The 21,532-nt window shown below is 50.8% G+C and overlaps 1 protein-coding gene across 2 annotated transcripts in view; it reads right to left on the bottom strand.

Moving 5' to 3' along the window:
• Positions 1-21,532, bottom strand: part of fbxl13 (F-box and leucine-rich repeat protein 13) — a 444,736-nt gene that overhangs the window by 304,216 nt on the left and 118,988 nt on the right. For both annotated transcript variants that reach the window (XM_072471330.1, XM_072471332.1), the window contains exon 10: positions 19,607-19,742. In XM_072471330.1, the coding sequence (XP_072327431.1) occupies positions 19,607-19,742 (136 nt within the window). The remainder of the gene's footprint in view (positions 1-19,606; positions 19,743-21,532) is intronic.

Genomic DNA, 21,532 nt, shown 5'->3' with positions numbered 1-21,532 from the left:
CACCCCCTGAAGAAATTTGTTCCAGACTCCAATGACCTTCTGGGTGGAAGATGTTTTTGCACATCAATGTAGGTTTTTTGCCAATTACTTTGAAAAATAACAGAAAATACTGGATAGTATAAGCAGATCTGACAGCATCTGTGGAGAGATAAGGGAGCTAGCGTTTCGAGTCTGGGTGACTCTTCGTCAAAGCTGGAGAGAACTGGAAATAAGGTCAGATTTATACTGTTGTTGGGGGCGTGGAATGGTGAGGCTGGATAGGGAGTCGGTGATAGATGGAGATAGACAAAGATGTTGTGGACCGAGTGACAGAAGGAATGTAAATGGGGGTGATTAAGGCTAATAAGGGTGCTGATAGTGGCACATGAAGAGATTAGAATTGTGAATGGCAGTGTGTCAAAGGGCAACTAGAAACAGGGACTTCCGGTGGTGGCCATGGTGAGAGAAGTCGCACACAGGGCAGCTCCTGTTTCAAGGCGTAGAAAAGAACTCTCTTTACCCGCAATTGAGAGTAACTTCAACAGAAAAGTGTAGCTGAATGTCTGAGGAGAAGTTCCCCCCAGGAGTGGTATGTCTGTTGGTTACCAAACCCGGCAGAAGGTGAAAAACCTGGCAAGGAGCTGGAAGAAACCTGTGACGCAGCAACCAGTGGAAGGATGGTGGAGGGGGAAGGGCGAGTGCAATTACCAAAGCCCCAGATGGAACAGTTGATGGCCTTCATTAATGAAGAGTTCCGCCAGCAGAAGAAGGAGATGTAGGAGAATCACTTGAATGCCATCAAAGGGGTTGTGGCACCCCTGAAGGGCTCGATGGAGAGGGTGGAGACATGTTTGGAGGTGCTGGGAGGTGCAGATCTGAGAGATTGAGAGGGTGATGTCGGACCTCAGTGATCGGGTGATGGCATTGGAAGTGGAGGCAGGGCTCTTAGTAGTCCTTTGCAAGACGTTGACAGCAAAGGTGGAGGAGCAGGAAACTAGATGGAGAAAGCAGAATCTGCGGATAGTGGACCTGCCTGAAGGAGTGGAAGGTGCGAGTGCCATGAGGTACAATTCGAGGATCCTGTCGGGGCTGGTGGCGGAGGGGGTATTGGATAAGGTCCCTGAAGTGGACAGAGCGCACAGGTCTCTGAGGCAGAAGCTTAGAGCAGGGGTGCCGCCGCGTGTGTGATCGTGAGGCTCCATGAGTTCGTGGAGAAAGAAGATTCTGCAGTGGGCCAGGGAGAAGCGCAACTGTGAATGGGAGGGGAATAAGGCCGAATATACCAGGACATTGGAGCTGAGCTGGCAAAACGGCATGCGGGGTTCAACAAGGCCACGGTGGTGCTATATCAACAGAAGATCAGGTTTGGGATGCTCTACCCGGCAAAGCTTTGGGTGACGTATGAAGGCCGGGAATACTATTTTGAGACCCCAGAAGCAGCCAATAACTTTATCAAGGAGCATAAACTAAGGGAGAACTGAACAATTGTGGGAGACAGAAGTGCTGGCACTTTGAAGTAATTGGGAATATGGGTAGAATGGGGGTTGGAGGGAGTGGGGAGTTCTCTTTTTCTTCGATGGGGAGGGTTTTCTTTTTTTTGCTGTTGGATTGACCAAGGGTAGCTGGGGTTAAAAGTTTGTAAGGGCACGGATGGCCCCATCCCCTCCTGCTGCCTGGGGCTGTGTTTTCTCTTCTGTTTGTTTGTTCTTGGGGAAGGTGACCTGTGGTTCGAGAGGAGTCTTTGTTCGGATGGGGGAGGGGGAGGTCAGCGGGGAGCCTTCTTCACAGAACGGAGGGTGGGAGAGGGGGTGAGGGGTCAGTGGGAGAGGCCTTTGGGCAGGAATTGCTATGCTGGCAGGCAATGCTGGTGAACAGAAGTGAGGTGGGGAGCTGGCTGAGAGGGGTGGTCGTAGGGGGGAAGGGGAGGTTAGTGGGGGGGGGCGGGGGGGGGGGGAGGGAGGATGATGTGATGAGGTGAGGTTGGAGAAGAAACATGGTCAGGGGCGGAGAAACATGGGCCAGGTATAGGGTGAAATTAACAGGGGAAGAGCCAAAACAGGAAGATGGCGGACAGTAGAGGGGAATGGAGGCGTAAGCACCAAATAAGGCTGATAACGTGGAACATGTGAGGGCTCAATGGACCGTTCAAAAGATCTCGGATCTTTGCGCACCGTAGGAGCTTGAAAGCGGAGGTGGTCTTTCTGCAGGATACGCACCTCCCATCAAGGGCCAGGCTAGGCTAAGGAAGGGGTGCGTGGGTTAGATTTTCCACTCGGGGTTTGATTCAAAGTAGCAGGGAGTGGCAATTTTGATGAGTAAGTAAACGGGGTTTTTGAGCGCAAAGGAAGTGAGTGACCCAAGTGGGAGATATGTGATTGTGAGTGGGGTATTAGTAGGGTCGCCGGTGGTGTTGGTGCATGTGTATGCCCTGAATTGGGATGATGTAGGTTTTATGAGGGGGTTGTTGGCAGCAATACCGGACTTGGCCACACACCAGTTGATTATGGGGGTGATTTTAATTGTGTCCTAATGCCAAAGGTAGATAGATCGAGTCCCAGGTCAACGGATAGGAAAAGAATGGCAAGAAGCTGGGTGGGCGTATGGAAAAGATGGGTATGGTGGACTCATGGCGCTTCAAGAACCCAGGGGGAAGGGAGTATTCATTGTTTCACATGTGTACAGGGTATATTCCAGAATTGATTTTTTTAATAGTAACCTTTATTGTCACAAGTAGGCTTACATTAACACGGCAATGAAGTTACGGTGAAAAACCCCTAGGCGTCACATTCCTGCGCTTGTTCGGGTACACAGGGAGAATTCAGAATGTCCAATTCACCTAAACAGCACGTCTTTCTGGACTTGTAGGAGGAAACAGGAATACCTGGAGGTAACCCTTGCAGATACAGGGTGAACGTGCAGAATCTGCACAGACAGTGACCCAAGCCAGGACTCGAACCTGGGACCATGGCACTGTGAAGTAACAATGCTAACCACTGTGCTACCATGCTGCCCGTGAGCTGGGTGATTTTGGCTGATTTGTGGTGAGCCAGGAGATTTTGGTCAGGGTGGAGGGGGCAAAGTACGTGGGGATAGTAATCTCGGACCATGCGCCCCATTTGTTGGAGATTCGGCTTAGATCGGGGCGGTAACAGAGGCCGGGGTGGAGGCTCGATTCAAGGTTGTTGGCAGAGAGAGGGATTTGTGACAAAGTGCGAGCTGTGATTAAAGATTATGTAGAATTGAACCAAAACGGGGAGGTGTCACCGGCCACTTTTTAGGTAGCGCTAAAAGCAGTGGTCCGGGGGAAAATTATCTCATTCAAGACTCATGTGGATAGGAAAAGGAGAGAGGAATATGAACGGCTAAAATAGCGGAGGTAGATAAGGAGTACTCGATTGAGGGTGCCCACCACCGAGGGATTGACGAGGAGCAAAAAGTTACAGGGGCAATTTGATAGGCTGACACCGGGGAGGGCGGTAGAGCTTGGAACAGGGAGCAGATGGGGGAAGAGGGGGACAATGGTGAGGGAAAAACAGATCAGTGGAAGAAATTAAAATAAATTGATTGCAATAAAAATGGGGTGAAGGTAGAGGAGAGTGTTCACAGTCTGAAGTTGTTCAACTCAATGTTAAGCCCAGAAGGTTGTCACATGCCTAATCAGAGGATGAGGTGCTGTTCCTCCAGTTTGCACTGGGCTTCACTGGAACATTGCAGCAGGCCAAGGATGGGCATGTGGACATGAGAGCAGGACAGCGAGTTGAAATGACAAGCGACAGGAAGGTCGGGTCCTGCTTCCCACGGACCAAAGGTTTAATTTGAAACTGTTTCCTCTAGTTCTTGATGCTCTCTTGAGTGGGAACAGCTTCTCACTATTTACCCTGTCCATACTCCTCAGAATCCTGAATACCTCTATCAAGTCTCCTCGCAGCCTTCTTTTCTCCATGGAAAACAGTTCTAAACTCTCCAATCTATCCTCAAAGCTACAGTTCTTTATCCTTGGAATCATTCTTGTGATCCTCCTCTGTATCTTTCCAATGCCTTTACATCCTTCCTCAAGTATGTTGCCCAGAAATGGATGCAATTCTCCAGATGAGGCCTCACTAGTGTCTTAAACAAGTTTAACATGACCTTATTTCTCTTGTAGTCAATACTACTTTTAATAAATCCTCAGATACTGCTCTCTAAATATGCCCTGACTATCTTCAATTACTTATATTATATCAAGGTGATCAAGATCCTCAGAGGTCTTGACAGTGGATGTGAAGAGGATGTTTCCTCTTGTGGAAGAATCTAGAACCAAGGTTTACTGTTTAAATATAAAAGGTGGCACTTCCGGGTGCGGCGATGACCAGCTAGGTCGCACGTTTCGGCAGCTCCCGGTGGAACGGACTTTTGGGCTCTTGTTAGGAGCCCCAACGGCAATTTTAACGGCAAAAAACACTGTGCGGTAATCCAGAAGGGAATCCCCCCTGGACACGGATGGAAAAAAAGAGAGGAAGGTGGCCGGATTGTGGTGGATCCTCTAGAGCAGCGGCCAGGAAGGCAGGCACAAAGCAAGATGGCGTCGGAAGGAGGCAGTTTAATATGGGGCCCTGACCAACAAGAGTTCCTGCGGCGTTGCGTGGAAGAACTCAAAAAGGAGATGAAGAAGGAGCTGTTGGCCCCAATATTACAAGCGATTGAGGGGCTAAAGGAGGAGCAAAAGACCCAGGAACAGGAGCTTCGGGTCGTGAAGGCAAAGGCTGCTGAGAATGAGGACGACATACAGGGCCTGGTGGTGAAAACGGAGATGCACGAGGCACAACACAAAAGGTGTGTGGAAAGGCTGGAGGTGCTGGAGAATAATGCGAGGAGGAAGAATTTAAGGATTCTTGGTCTTCCCGAAGGTATAGAAGGGGCGGACGTCGGGGCATATGTGAGCACGATGCTGCACTCGTTAATGGGATCGGAGGCCCCGACGGGTCCGCTGGAGGTGGAGGGAGCCTATCGAGTTATGGCGCGAAGACCGATGGCTGGAGAAACTCGTCGAGCCATAATGGTGAGATTTCTCCGATATAAGGGCAGAGAGATGGTCCTCAGATGGGCAAAGAAAACTCGGAGCAGTAGGTGGGAGAACGCGGTGATCCGCGTATATCAAGATTGGAGTGCGGAGGTGGCGAGAAGGAGGGCAAGCTTTAATCGGGCCAAGGCGGTGCTGCACAAACGGAAGATTAAATTTGGAATGCTGCAACCGGCAAGACTGTGGGTCACACATCAAGGGAAACACCACTACTTCGAAACGGCAGATGAGGCGTGGACATTTATTGTCGAGAAGAAACTGGAGTGAGTGGGCCATAAAAAGAACGTTTGGGACAAAGTGGGGGGGTGAATATGCGGGATGAAGGGGGGGGGAAGAGGGAAGAGATGACTTCCCAAGTTGTTAATCCTGCGACCCTGTAACTTTTCTCTCTTCCCCATGTCGTGGGGGTGGGGGGGAGGGAGGATGAGGAGCTGAGGGCGCCGGCCATTGGGGGCGGGGCCAAAAGGGAAGCGCGGGCTTTGTTCCCGCGCTATGGTAATCACGGCGGGAACAGGGAAGCAGGAAGGAGGGGGCCTTGCACAGTGTGAGCCGAGGTCACGGGGGGAAGCCGAGGTCGGCCAGAGTTTGCTGACTTCTGGGAGCAACATGGGGGGGTGCAATTACGCTAGTTTGGGATCTAGCGGGGGGGGGGGGTTAACTGGGTTGCTGCTGCTGGGGAGAAGGGGGAGCTGGTATGGGGGGGGTGGTCGGGGCGGGGGGGGCGCCGCTTGGGGGAGATACGGCTACGTGGGAACTGTGTGAGGAGCTGGATTGAAAAAGGAGATGGCTAGTCGTCAAGGGGGGGGGGGGGGGTAAAGAGCCCCCCAACCCGGTTGATCACGTGGAATGTGAGAGGGCTGAACGGGCCGATTAAGAGGGCACGGGTACTCGCACACCTAAAGAAACTTAAGGCAGATGTGGTTATGCTTCAGGAGACGCATCTGAAGCTGATAGACCAGGTCAGACTACGCAAAGGATGGGTGGGGCAGGTGTTTCATTCGGGGCTAGGCGCAAAAAACAGGGGGGTGGCCATACTAGTGGGGAAGCGGGTAATGTTTGAGGCAAAGTCTATAGTGGCGGATAGTGGGGGCAGATACGTGATGGTGAGTGGCAAATTGCAAGGGGAGGCGGTGGTATTAGTGAACGTGTATGCCCCGAACTGGGATGATGCCAACTTTATGAGGCGTATGTTAGGACGAATCCCGGACCTAGAAGTGGGGAAGTTGGTAATGGGTGCAGATTTTAATACGGCGCTGGACCCAGGGCTGGACAGATCGAGGTCCAGGACCAGAAGGTGGCCGGCTGCAGCTAGGGTGCTTAAGGACTTTATGGAGCGGATGAGAGGAGTAGACCCCTGGAGATTTAGTAGACCTAGGAGTAAGGAGTTTTTGTTTTTCTCCTATGTCCACAAAGTTTATTCACGAATAGATTTTTTTTGTTTTGGGAAGGGCACTGATCCCAAGGGTGACGGGGACGGAGTACACGGCTATAGCCATTTCGGATCATGCTCCACATTGGGTGGACCTGGAGATAGGGGAAGAAAAACAACAGCGTCCACCCTGGAGAATGGACATGGGATTATTGGCAGATGAGGGGGTGTGTTTAAGGGTGAGGGGGTGTATTGAAAGGTACTTGGAACTCAATGATAATGGGATTGTACAGGTGGGAGTGGTCTGGGAGGCGCTGAAGGCAGTGGTTAGAGGGGAGCTGATATCTATTAGGGCACATAAAGGAAAGCAGGAGGATAGGAAAAGGGAGTGGTTGTTGAAAGAACTTCTGAGGGTGGACAGACAATATGCGGAGGCACCGGAGGATGGACTGTACAGGGAAAGGCAAAGGCTACATGTAGAATTTGACTTGTTGACTACGGGTAATGCAGAGGCACAATGGAGGAAGGCACAGGGTGTACAGTACGAATACGGGGAGAAGGCGAGCAGGTTGCTGGCCCACCAACTGAGGAAAAGGGGAGCAGCAAGGGAGATAGGGGGGGTGAGAGATGAGGAGGGAGAGATGGAGCGGGGAGCGGAGAGAGTGAATGGAGTGTTCAAGGCATTTTACGAAAGATTATATGAAGCTCAGCCCCCGGATGGGAAGGAGAGAATGATGTGCTTTCTGGATCAGCTGGAATTTCCTAAGGTGGAGGAGCAGGAGAGGGTGGGACTGGGAGCACAGATCGAGACGGAGGAAGTGGTGAAAGGGATTGGGAGCATGCAGGCGGGGAAGGCCCCGGGACCTGACGGATTCCCAGTTGAATTCTACAGGAAATATATGGACTTGCTGGCCCCGCTACTGATGAGAACCTTTAATGAGGCGAGGGAAAGGGGGCAGCTGCCCCCGACTATGTCAGAGGCAATGAATGATAGCCCCCGAATGTGCGGCTCACTCACTCATTGCCGCCACCGGAAGTCAGATGTCAGAATTTTTAAATAATTATTTTGCTTTGGTATATCGGGAGATAGAACAGGAGACATGAGATTGAATGATGTGAAGAGCAATTAAATAAGTGCATTTAAGATTAAAAAAAAAGAGGATGCATTGAATACACTAAACAAACTCAATGTGGATAAAACCCTAGGCCCAGCTGGATTACAGGATCTGGTACTTTAAAAGAATCTAAGGGAGAGTTAGCAGAGGCATTGCTACTCACATTTAATAATCAGAAAAGGTTGTCGCGGCAGAGTACTAACATATAATTACATATGAACATATGAATGAGGAGCACAAATAGGTCATTTCTGCCTTGGTTTTCAACTGCATTACCATCACTGAATCCCCCATTATTGACAGCCTGGGGGTTACCATTGACCAGAAACTGAACTGGACTAGCTGGTTCAAAATTCTGGAACTTCCTCCTTAAAGACATTGTGCGTGTACCTACACCACGGTGACTGCAGTGGTCCAAGAAGGTAGCTTGCGACTACTTTCTCAAGGGCAATTAAGGATGGGCAATAAATGCTGTCCTAGTTAGCGATGCCTACATCTCATAAAAATTAAGGAATAAAACTGGGCCCCTTGAGCCTGCTCCACCATTCAATAGAATCATGGTTGACCTGATTATAGCCTCAACTCCACGTCCCGTTCACCCCTGATAATCTTTCATCATCTTGCTTATCAAGAATCTATCAAATTCTGCCTTAAAAATATTCAAAGACTGTGCTTCCACTGCCTTTTGAAACAGAGTTCCAAAGACTTACAGTCCCCTGAAAGAAAATATTTCTTCTAATCTAGATCTAATCTAGGCGGCCCAGTAGTACTCACTTAGGCTCGGTAGTGCCAGCCCCCCCCCCGTCCCTACTACGCTGCAAGAATCCCCTCCTCACTCTCGGGGTCTTCCCAGCCCACACAAAACTCATAATGCTCTTCTCAATTCTTTTGAAAAAAGCCTTCATGATCACCACCGGGAGGCACTGAAACACAAAAAGGAATCTCGGGAGGACCACCATTTTAACCGCCCGCACCCTACCTGTCAATGACAGGGACACCATGTCCCATCTCTTAAAGTCCTCCTCCATCTGTTCTACCAACCGCGTTAAATTAAGCCTGTGTAATGTAATGGGGGCTAATTCTTGGCTATCTGGATCCCCAAGTACCGGAAGTCCCTTGTTACCTTCCTCAACGGTAAATCCTCTATCTCTCTGCTCTGCTCCCCTGGATGCACCACAAACAACTCACTTTTCCCCATGTTCAGTTTATACCCTGAAAAATCCCCAAACCCCCCCAAGTATCCGCATTATCTCTGGCATCCCCTCCGCCGGGTCCGCCACATATAGCAACAAATCATCCGCATACAGAGATACCCGGTGTTCTTGTCCCCCCCCCCCCCCTGAGTACTCCCCTCCACTTCCTGGAACCCCTCAATGCTATGGCCAGGGGTTCAATCGCCAGTGCAAACAGTAACGGGGACAGAGGGCATCCCTGCCTCGTCCCTCTATGGAGCCGAAAATAGTCAGACCCCCGTCCATTCATGACCACGCTCGCCATCAGGGCCCTATACAGCAACTGTACCCACCCGGTATACCCATCCCCAAAACCAAATCTCCTCAGCACCTCCCACAAATAATCCCACTCCACTCTATCAAATGCTTTCTCGGCATCCATCGCCACCACTATCTCCGCTTCCCCCTCTGGTGGGGGCATCATCATTACCCCTAGCAGTCTCCGTATATTTGTATTCAGCTGTCTCCCCTTCACAAACCCAGTTTGGTCCTCATGAACCACCCCCGGGACACAATCCTCTATCCTCATTGCCATTACCTTGGCCAGAATCTTAGCGTCCACATTCAGGAGGGAAATGGGCCTGTAGGACCCGCATTGCAGCGGGTCTTTTTCCTTCTTTAGGGGGGGGCGGAGGGAGCTGATGCCACAGCGTTCGTGGCGGACCTGTTGATGCAGCTGTTGGGGGCTGAAGCCTTTCCGCGACCGCCGGAGCTGGAGGGGGCACACAGAGTACAGGCGAGACAGGTGTGTCCGCCCCGCCCCCCCCCGGTCCGATGGTGATTAGGTTCCACAGGTTTGTGGAGAAGGAGCGGGTGCTGCAGTGGGCAAAGAGCGCGAAGAGCAGCACGAGGAATAACAGCGTCCTTCGCATTTACCAGGACCTAAGCCAGGAGGTGGCCAGGCGGTGAGCAGCCTTTAAACAAGTTAAAGAGGTGTTGTTCAAAAAGCACGTGAAGTTTGGTCTGCTCTTCACTTTTCTTTGGGTCTTTGGGTTACGCATCAGGGCCAACACCACCACTTCTCCGAGCCCGAAGAAGCGATGGACTTTGTGAGGGATCAGGGGCTGGTCTCGAAAAAAGGACCCACGGACGCAAGCTAGGGTCCGAGAATTACTGGTTGAAGGGACGCCTACTGTGCCTGGACTGCAGGTCGACTATTTACTGCTTTAAAGGTGCCTTGTGGTGTATCTTTTGTGGGCACATTTTGCCTGTGGGGGATGTGGGGGGAGGGTATTCCCCCCCCCCTTTCGAATGATCTTCTTCCTTTTTTCTGTTGTTTTTTTTTCTCTCTCTTTTTTTTCTTCTGTTGTGGTGGGTACCTTTTGTTGGGCTCTCTGAGTGCGCTGGAGCCTGTATTGTGACAAAAGGGTGGCCGGTCAGCAATGGGGATTAAAGATGTTGGATGGGGGCTTTTGTTTCATTTATGTCTAGGATTTCTATGTTTGTTTTGGATGGGGGATGTACGGGCACTGGGTTATTGCGGTGTTATATATATATTTTTTAGTGCTCAGAAAGGGACGTGGGTTAACGCTTTTCTGTGTGGACAGCTGGACCTGTATTGTACCTGGAGCAGCCTTGCGTCGCTGTTTGATGTTTACATCTTGTTTGATCTTTCCCTTCTTAGTGAGACTGCTCCAGTGGGTCGGAGTGGGGGATGGTGTGCTGGGGAGTGGGGAGATGGGGTCGGGGAAACAGTGGAAGTGAGTCAAGGGGGAACCGGAGCGATGAGTCACCGGGCTAGCAGATTGGCTAGTCAAGGGAGTCAGGTCGAGGGGGAGAATACAGCCAGTGAATGGCAGGGGTGGGGTTATCGGGGGATGTTGCTGGGGGCGGGAGTTATTTTGCTGACGTGGGGGGGATCTGAAGTAGGTAATGGAAAGGAGGTCGGGGGTGGAGGCAGCCAAGAGGCGAGGGTTATGGCTGACCAGCTGGGGGGGGGGTTGCCCCCCAACCAGGCTGATGAACTGGAATGTCAGGGGACTAAATGGGCCAGTTAAAAGGGCACGTGTGTTCGCGCATTTGCGGCCTCTAAAGGCGGACGTAATTATGTTGCAGGAGACACATCTGAAAGTGTCTGACCAGACTAAGCTAAGGAAGGGCTGGATCAGCCAGGTCTTCCACTCGGACTTGGATTCTAAGTCCAGGGGGGTAGCAATTATGATCAATAAGCGGATTCAATTTGAGGCGGAGGGCGTAGTCGCAGACGGCGGGGGCAGATTCCTTATGGTAAGGGGCAAGCTGGAGGGGAGAAGAGTGGTGCTGGTGAATATACATGCGCCGAACTGGGAAGACGTTGACTTTATCAAAAGAGTCCTGGGGAAGATCCCGGACTTAGACTCATGGAAGTTGATAATGGGGGGGGGGGGGGGACACTTTAATACGGTCCTTGACCCGGGGCTGGACCGGTCATGTCCCAGAACGGGCAGACTCCCAGCAATGGCAAGGGAGCTGAAAGGGTTCATGGATCAAATGGGGGCTGTGGACCTACAGAGAGCCAGTCAGCCGACGGGAAGGGGCTACTCGTTTTATTCGCATGTTCATAAAGTATATTCTAGGATTGATTTTCTTATCGTGAGCAGGGACTGTGTAGGGGAGGTAAAGAATACGGAATACTCGGCAATCACTATCTCGGACCATGCCCCGCACTGGGTGGACCTGCAGGTCGGGAGGGGCGAATTACCAACTCCCGCAATGGAGGTTAGACGTAGGACTGTTGTCGGAGGAGGGGATATGTGAGAGACTTCAGAAGAGTATGCAAAATTACTTGCAGGTGAACGATACGGTGGAGGTTGCAGCAGCGACCCTGTGGGAGGCGCTGAAGGCAGTAGTGAGGGGGGAGCTGATCTCAATTCGGGCTCACAGGGTCAGGGCGGACAGAGCAGAAATGGACAGATTGGTTAGGGAAATTCACCGGATAGATGAGAGCTTGCGGGGTCCCCGGGGGAGGACCTACTCAGGGAGAGATGGAGATTGCAGGCGGAACTGGGGGTGCTATGCACGAGTAGGGCCGTGGAACAACTTAGGAAGGCAAGGGGAATGGTGTATGAACATGGGGAGAAGGCCAGTAGATTGCTAGCGCAGCAACTCAGGAAGAGGGAGGCGGCCAGGGAAATAAGTAGAGTGGTTGATGGGGAGAGGAGCAGAGTGGAGGACCCGGCAGGACTGAATAAAGTATTTTGGGACTTCTATAGTAAGCTGTACACTTCAGAACCCCCGGAAGAGCCGGAGGAGATGAAAAGGTTCCTGGATGGACTAACCTTCCCAAAAGTAGGCAGGGGACTAGTGGATGGGCTGGGGGCCCCCGATTAGAGCAGAGGAGGTATTGGGGGCCTAAAGGCCATGCAGTCGGGGAAAGCCCCAGGACCGGATGGATACCCAGTAGAGTTTTACAAGACGTTCTCGGAGATAGTGGGACCGGTCCTGACAAGGATTTTTAATGAGGCAAGGGATAGAGGGATCTTGCCACCGACGATGTCGCAAGCCACCATCTCGCTGATACTGAAGCGGGACAAGGACCCGGAATCCTGCGGGTCATACAGGCCAATCTCCCTGATCAATGTGGATACCAAGCTCCTGGCAAAGGTCCTGGCGATTAGAATTGAGGACTGCGTACAAAGAACAAAGAAATGTACAGCACAGGAACAGGCCCTTCGGCCCTCCAAGCCCGTGCCGACCATGCTGTCCGACTAAACTACAATCTTCTACACTTCCTGGGTCCGTATCCCTCTATTCCCATCCTATTCATGTATTTGTCAAGATGCCCCTTAAATGTCACCATCATCCCTGCTTCCACCACCTCCTCCGGTAGCGTGTTCCAGGCACCCACTACCCTCTGGGTCAGATGATTGTACCAGGCCCCAAAAGCTAGCGTTAGGACGAACAGGGTAATGTCAGATTATTTCAGACTACACCGCAGGACCAGACAGGGGTGCCCACTCTCCAGGTTGCTGTTCGCGCTGGCCATAGAGCCGTTGGCGATGGCGTTGAGAGCTGCGAAGGGGTGGAAGGGAATGACTAGGGGGGGTGTGGAACATAGGGTCTTTCTCTATGCGGACGACCTGCTCCTGTACGTGTCGGACCCACTGGCCGGGATGGAAAATATACTGGAAACATTGAGGCAGTTCGGCCGGATTTCAGGGTACAAATTAAATACGGCCAAGAGTGAGATGTTTGTGGTGCAGGTAAGGGGCCAGGAAAATAGACTGAAGGAGCTGCCATTTCGGCTGGTGGAGGAAAGTTTCCGGTACTTGGGGATACAGGTGGCACGAGACTGGGGCAGGTTGCATAAGTTAAATTTGACTAGGGTGGTGGAACAAATGGAGAGGGAGTTTCGGAGATGGGATGCACTCCCGCTGTCACTGGCAGGGAGGGTGCAGATTGTAAAGATGACAATCCTCCCTAGATTTCTGTTCATCTTCCAGTGCCTCCCGATCTTTATCCCACGGTCCTTCTTCAAAAGGACTGGCAAAATCATCATGAGCTTTGCCTGGTTGGGAAAATCCCCGTGGGTGAAGAAGGTGATGCTTGAAAGGAGCCGCAGTGAGGGGGGACTGGCATTGCCGAGTCTGATCAACTACTACTGAGCGGCTAACATAGCCATGATAAGGAAGTGGATGGTGGGTACGGGGTCTATCTGGGAGCGAATGGAGGTGGCTTCATGCAGGGGCACCAGTTTGGCAGCCCTGGTCACGGCTCCCCTACCGCAGTCGCCGGCCAGGTACTCCACCAGCCCGGTAGTGGGGGCGGCCCTACGGATATGGGGCCAGTGGAGGAGGCATGTAAGGGGGGTGGGTGCGTCTGTCTGGGCTCCAATATGTGACAACCATCGATTCGCCCCCGGGAACATGGATGGAGGGTCTCGAACATGGCGGTGGGCGGGGGTGGTGAGGGTGGGCGATATGTTCCTGGAGGGGAGCTTTGTGAGTTTGAGGGGCTTGGAGGAGAAATTTGGGCTGGTAAGGGGAAATGACTTTAGGTACTTACAGATGCGGGACTTTGTACGCAGACAGGTCCCAACCTTCCCACGCCTCCCGCCAATAGGGATCCAGGACAGAAGAGTCACTAGGGGAGAAGGAGGAGAGGGTAGAGTCTTGGATATCTACAAGGTGCTCATGAAGGGGGAAGAGTCCCAGACGGAGGAATTGAAACTCAAATGGGAGGAGGAGTTTGGCGGGGAGATGGAGGATGGGCTGTGGGCGGAAGCTCTGAGTAGGGTAAACTCAACCGCAACAGGTGCCAGGCTCGGCCTGATTCAATTTAAGGTCATTCACCGGGCCCACATGATGGTAGCTCGGATAAGCAAATTCTTTGGGGTAGAGGACAAGTGCGCTAGATGCGCGGGAGGACCAGCGAACTATGTTCACATGTTTTGGGCATGTCCTAAGCTTAGGGGGTACTGGGAGGGATTTGCGGATGTCATGTCCCGGGTGCTGAAAACAAGGGTGGTGATGAGTCCAGAGGTGGCAATTTCCGGGGTTTCGGAAGACCCGGGAGTCCAAGGGGAGAAAGAGGCAGATGTTCTGACCTTTGCTTCCCTAATAGCCTGGCGGCGAATACTGCTGGCATGGAGGGACTCAAAACCCTCGAAGACCGAACTATGGCTTTCGGACATGTCAAGTTTTCTGTGTATGGAAAAAATTAAGTTCGCCTTGAGGGGATCTGTATTGGGGTTCGCCCGAAGGCGGCAACCATTCATCGACTTCTTCGCGGGAGAGTGAACGTAAGCAGGGGGGGGGGGGAGGAAGAGGGGGGGGAGGGGGAGATTAGAGTAGAGTAGGAGGGATAAATAGGCGGGTAGTGTCTTGGGGAGAGGAGCGGGCATGTGCAGTATGGTTTGATTGAAGTATTGGTTTTATATGGACGTTTGCACATTTCTGGTATCTGTAACTGTTTACAATGCCAAAAAATACCTCAATAAAATTGTTTGTTAAAAAAAAAATTCTGCCATCTCTCCATCATTACCTGAGGCATTACCTTTTTTTTAATAAACATTTTATTGAGGTATTTATGGTTTTATAACAGTAATATAAACATAGGGCAAAAGCCGTCTTCCTCTCTCACAGGTCCCACCTTTTCTACACTAAACTAACCCCGTAGCAGCCCCCCCCTTTTGCTGACGGTTAATTTTCTCTAAAGAAGTCGACAAACGGCTGCCACCTCCGGGCGAACCCTAACATTGACCCGCTCAAAGCGAACTTGATTTTCTCCAGACAGCGAAAGCTAGCCATGTCAGTTAGCCAGGTCTCTGGCTTCGGGGGCTTTGAGTCCCTCCAAGCTAATAATATCCATCTCCGGGCTACCAGAGAGGCAAAGGCCAGAACATCTGCCTCTTTCTCCTCCTGGAATCCCGGATCTTCCGACGCCCCGAAAATTTCCACCTCTGGATTCGGCGCCACCCTTGTTTTCAATACTTTGGACACAACGTCCGCAAACACCTGCCAGAATACCCTAAGCTTCGGGCATGTCCAGAACATGTGAACATGATTCGCTGGTCCTCCCGCACACCTTGCGCACCTGTCTTCTACCCCAAAGAACCTGCTGATCCGGGCCACTGTCACGTGTGCCCGGTGAACGACCTTAAACTGTATCAGGCTGAGCCTGGCACATGCTGTGGACGCGTTGACCCTCCTCAACGAATCCGCCCAGAGACCATCCTCTAACTCTCCACCCCAACTCCTCTTCCCATTTGTGTTTCAACTCCTCGGTCTGTATTTCCTCTGACCCCATATGTTCCTTATAAATGTCCAAAACCCTCACTTCTCCCACCCACACTCTGGAAACTACCCTATCCTGTACTCCCCTTGGTGGTAGGAGCGGGAAGGTTGAGACCTGCCTGCGTAGGAAATCCGCGCCTGCAGGTACCTAATTTCATTCCCTCCTGTCAGTTCAAATTTGACCTCCAGTTCCCTCCAGCTGGGAAAGCTCCCTTCTATAAACTTATCATCCATCCTCTCGATCCCTGCTCTCTGCCACCTCCGGAACCCTCCATCTAACCTCCCCGGGGCAAGCTGGTGATTATTGCAAATTGGGGACCAGACCGATGTTCCCTCTCCTCCCACATGTCTCCTCCATTGCCCCCACACTGACCCCCCCCCCCCGGCTGCACTTTTTAACTAGCGGGATCTTACCCGCCCATACAATGCCCGAGATCACCTCGTTGACCCGTATAAAAAAGGACCGAGGAATAAAGATGGAGAGACACTGAAACACAAACAGGAATCTCGGGAGAACCATCATTTTCACTGCCTGTACGCTCCCAGCCAATGACAGCGGGAGCATGTCCCACTTCCACAAATCCTCCTTCATTTGGTCTACTAATCGGGCCAGATTAAGCTTGTGCAGCCGTTCCCATTCCCGCGTCACCTGGATGCCTAGGTACCGAAAGCTTCCCCCTACCACTCTAAACGCCAGCTCCCCCAATCGCCTGTCCTGCCCCCTTGCCTGGATCGCGAACATCTCACTTTTCCCCATGTTCAATTTGTAGCCCGAAAACTGGCCAAAATCCCCCAGAATCCCCATAATTTCTTCCATCACTTCCAATGGGTCCGACACATATAAGAGCAGATCGTCCGCGTATAGCCAGACTCTGTGTGTCCCCCCCCCCCTCGTCCGCGTATAGCCAGACTCTGTCCCCCCCCCCACCCCCCCAATCTGCTCCATAAACCCCTTTAGCTCCTTTGCCATTGCTGGCACCCTGCCCGTCCTTGAGCTAGATCGGTCTAGCCCTGGGTTAATGACTGTGTTGAAGTCCCCCCCCATAACCAGCTTATGTGAATCCAGGTCCGGGATCTTCCCCAACATCCTCCTTATGAACTCCACATCATCCCAATTCGGCGCGTACACATTCACGAGTACCACTGGCAGCCCCTCCAGCTTTCCACTGACCATAATGTACCGACCCCCCCACGTCCGCAGCTATTCTTCCCGCTTTGAATGACACTCGCTTATTAATCAGGATCGCGACCCCTCTAGTCTTAGAGTCCAGCCCCGAGTGGAAAACCTGTCCGACTCATCCTTTACTTGGTCTGACCTGGTCAGTTACTCTAAGGTGCGTCTCCTGCAACGTTACCACGTCCGCCTTCAGTCCCCTCAAATGCGCGAACACACGTGCCTTCTTAACCGGCCCATTTAGCCCTCTTACATTCCATGTTTCCATGTGATCAGCCTGGTTGGGGGGCTTTTCTCCCCCCCCCCCCCCCCAATCAGCGATCACCTTCCTTAGGCCAGTCTCCAGCCCGCGCCCCACGCATCCGCAGGCCCGCCCCCTGGCAGCCTCTGTCCCCGACCTCCCTATTGTCCCACAACAAAAGTCCCTCCCAGTCAGCAGAACATTTCCCCCCTCTCCCCCCCCCCTAGTAATAGCACTATACACACAGCCCCCTCCAACAAGCATACCATCTGCTCACCCCACCCCCCCACTGCGCTTCCATGAGCTAGCCCGCCCAGCTAGCTTGGTGGCCCCCGCCCATGGCACCAGACATTTTCCCACCTATTGTTCCCTCCCCCACTCCCCCCTGCTCGGACACACATCTGCAAACGTAAACAATCCCAACCCAATTGCCCAAAAGAAACACACAAAGAAAATCAAAAAGAAGAACAAACATCTAACATTCACGCCTCCATCCCCCATCAGTGCAAATGCAAATTTGAACTCAAGCAGCTCGTCCACAGACCCCAAATCAATACAAAGGGCATTACAAGTAACATCCAAAGACCAAAACTTTTCTTTTTTTAAAAAAATAACTGAAAAGAAGAGAAAAAAAAAACACATGAGCACTGCAGCAAAGTTCAGTCCAAACACCTCAGTCCGTTACCAGCCCTTTCCTTCTTGCAAAGTCCATCGCTTCCTCAGGCGACTCGAAGTAGAAATGTTGCTCTTCATGCATAACCCAAAGACGGGCCGGGTACATTAGTCCAAACTTTACCTTCTTCTTAAAAAGGGTCGATTTTATCTGGTTGAACCCTGCTCTTCTCCTGGCCATGTCCGCGCTCAGATCCTGATATATACGCAAGACGCTGTTCTCCCATTTGCAGCTCCGCGTCTGCCTGGCCCACCATAGAATGCACTCCTTGTCAAGGTACCTGTGGAATCTCACCACCATTGCTCTCGGGGGATCACCAACACGCAGCTTCCTCGCTAGCGCTCTGTGCGCCCTGTTGACCTCCAAGGGTCGGGTGAACGTCCCCTCCCCCAGTAGCTTCTCAAACATAGCCGCTACGTATGCCCCTGCGTCCGTTCCTTCGGATCCCTCCGGGTGACCCACGATTCTCAGGTTCTGCCGGGGGGGACCTGTTCTCTAGGTCTTCCACCTTCTCCTGGTGCCTTTTCTCCTGGTCTCTCAGCATCCCCACCTCCAACTTCACTGCAGCTTGGTGCTCCTCCTGCTCAGTCAGCGCCTTCTCCACTTTCTGGATCGCCCGATCTTGAGCATCCAGTCTGAGTTCCAGTCGTGCAATCGACTCCTTAATCGGGTCCAAGCAGTCCTGTTTCTGCTTGACGAAGCCCTCCTGTATAAACTGCATCAACTGCTCTGTCGACCGCTGGGTCGTTGAGCCAGAACTCCGGTCCTCCGCCATGCTTTCTCCCATTGCAGCCTCAGCCAAAGCCTTCTCTGTTCGCCTATTTCTTCCTTTGCGAGCACTCCTGGTCCGCTTCTCCATGCACTGATGTAGGATTCCTCATCACAGTTGTATCCAACATCAATTTTCCACTTCAGATCCGACAAAAAATCGGGGGAAAAGGTCCAAAGTTCCGACCCAAGTGGGAGCCAGCAAATGTGTGACCTACTCCTTCATAGCCGCCACCGGAAGTCCCCTGGGGCATTATCCTTAATAGAATGTAATGTATGCCTCTTTCCTAACCCTCAATTATTCCCTTGTGTTTCGTGTTCCCTTTCTTTTGAGCAGAATGTATTTTTCATCCACACTGTTGAACACTTTCTTGCACTCATCAGGACAGAGACAGTAATACCAACTGTAAAAGGAACAACAATTTATACCTCATGAGAAGAAAGTATTGATTGGTCCTCTGTCCCAATGAGTGCAAGACATAAAAGCTTCGATGGCATATCTCTTTTTTCAGCAATATCTAAAAGTAGTTCTGAGCTTGTATACTAAACTTTCACGAATTATGAATGCGTATCACAATCGTGTTCCATTGTTATATTCAGCGCTTGCATGCTGGACCTTTGCCTGTTATGAAAGCTTATCACAAAATTAAAGGTTATAACTTGTAGGCATCGTGCTGTGAATGTTTGACAAGGTCTTCAATCCAGACACTGAAGATGAAAAGCTGAGTGACAATGCCTAAATGTGTTTAATTGTTATCTAAGTTCAAGGGTTTCAGCAGTGACTCGTTTGTAGCACTCTGAGTCAGAAGGTTGTGGATTCAAGCCCCATTCCAGAGACCTGAACACAAAATCCAAGCTGGCACTTCAATGCAAAACTGAGAAAATGTTGCACTGCTGGAGATGTTTTTTAAATGAGATATTAAGGCACCATCTTCCCACTTGCTGTATGTAAAAATTCCCATAGCATTATTTTGAGAAGTATTGTAGTTCTCCCTGGCCAATACTCATCCCACAAACAACATCAGTAAAACAAATTATCTGAGCACATCAGGTTACCATTTTGTGGGGATTTTCATGTGTGTGAATTGACTGCTCTGTTTCCTTCATTACATCAGTAGCTACACTTAAAGAAAGTTCCTCATTTTCTATAAGGTATTTGGGGATATCCTGAGGTCATGAAAAGCACAAGATAAATGTATGTCTTCCTTTGCACAGAATGCAGTCCTTCTTCAATTATGAACAAACAGGAAAGCAGAGTGTTGAAAATTGGCAAATATACTCACTGATGGATTTAAAGGTTGCCCAGCTTACGTTGTTGCATCCACGAAGATTCAAATGCATCACAAAAGTGCGGTAGATCCGCAGAATATTTGCTATGTCATTGTCTTGGATTTGTTTTCTTACTGGGAAAAAGTTAATCTGGAAAGAAAGGTTTCAGAATGAGGACAGTAGATTGTAAGTAATCATAAAGATAATCAAATGTTTATAGAATAACAATCCGTAGTGAATCCTTCATATCAAATCATTTCAAAAGACCTTACACAATGAGTTAATTTAATTTTTGAAATATAATGCAGGTAAATAATTTCATGTGAGAAAATGAAGCGGTCATTCTGCAACAGAAAATGTGGTGAACAACCAATTAATCACTTTTTAGGTGATATATAAGTTAATAAAGAAATATTGAGCAGGATACTGCAAGAACATACTACCCTGTTGTAGTCTGTCCTTGCATCATATTTAAACGTCATCTGAACACACACATTCACTCTCTGCAGCCCAGCTATGTTCACCACCGATCCTGACATGGCCCTCAGAACAAAGAATGTGTAGTCCCGAAGTTACGCCCCGACTCCCTGAAGGCTTTAATAAGAGGTGTCCACCATCACAGGAATCTCTTTACTCAAGGGGTGGTTCCAGGAGGTTCACCAACCTCACTTTGCCGTCCTAGGAGGCATCCATAAAGGAGGTCTGTTATGCAGGAAACTACCAACGAAATGCCCTGCAGTGCAGGAAGAAGATGAATTACCTCACCTGCACTGCCAGGATAAGCCAACCTTCAGCTCATTTGAATACACAATCTGATATTGGCATGATGCACTCAAAAGGTTACAATCCTCAGGTCACACAATATTAGCAGGGGGAAAATATCAGCATTTAATGTCTCACTGAGAGTTTAACATCAGCGGCATCTCATCTATCATGCTGCACTGACATCCTCAGCCCTTAATGAGGAGAGCTCAGCACACACAGCAGGTGTGAATGCTTCCCAACTTCTGCTCCCCCTTCACATCACATTCCATCCATTTGTCTTCATGCAGGCCAAGCTTGCCCACCTTAGGAGGGAGAAATCACAGACCAGAGGAGAGACGATTGACATCCTGGAGCTCGGTCAATTCAAGCGGGATGCTGCTGAGTTGGCAGGGGAGGACAGGGATCGCTCCTGTGGCAAAGGTGATATCAGTCTTTCCCAGTAAGCTAGTATGGTTGGCCCTCCATGAGTTGATCACATCCTGACATTCACAGTGAGTGACATGCAACATTGTATTCAGCCTGCTCAAGACCTAAGTCTATCTTCTCTCTCTTACAAATACTAGCAGGCCCTGGCAGAGCTACCATAACCCCAGCCCAGCTCAGGGGAACATACTGAGGCCCTTAACTGCATTCACCTGTACCATCCATCAGTGCAGAGACAAACATTCCAGTGGGTCATAGATCAAGATTAGGCTCGGGATCACATTCTGAAGAATACTTCACCAACATGTCTACACAGCAATTGGAGGTAGTGACAACCCAAGTCTTTAGCACTCGGAGGATTGCTGAAGAACAGGCACCTGCTGAGCCTGAGTCAGATGATGAGCCTATGGAAGGAAATGGCTATCTCACACATGCTGGATATCCAACAACAGCTGGGGAACTGGAGAGGCAGTTAACAGGAGTGGGAGGAAACCCAGATAGGGGAGGTAAAGTGTAAATGGGAGGATGAGTTGGGGAAAAAAGCTAGAGGCAGGTCTGTGGGAGGATGCTCTGTGCAGACTCAACACGTCCTTATCATGTGCCAGGCTCAGCCTGATACAATTCAAGGTGGTTCACGGGACACACATGATGGCAGCCTGGATGAGCAGGTTTTTTGGGGTAGAGGACAGGTGTAAGAGGTGTGCAGGAGGGCACACAAATCATGCCCACATGTTTTGGGCATGTCCGAAGCT

Source organism: Scyliorhinus torazame, chromosome 13 (assembly GCF_047496885.1).
Source record: "Scyliorhinus torazame isolate Kashiwa2021f chromosome 13, sScyTor2.1, whole genome shotgun sequence".
Classification (NCBI taxonomy): domain Eukaryota; kingdom Metazoa; phylum Chordata; class Chondrichthyes; order Carcharhiniformes; family Scyliorhinidae; genus Scyliorhinus; species Scyliorhinus torazame.
This window is presented reverse-complemented; position numbering and strand designations above follow the sequence as displayed.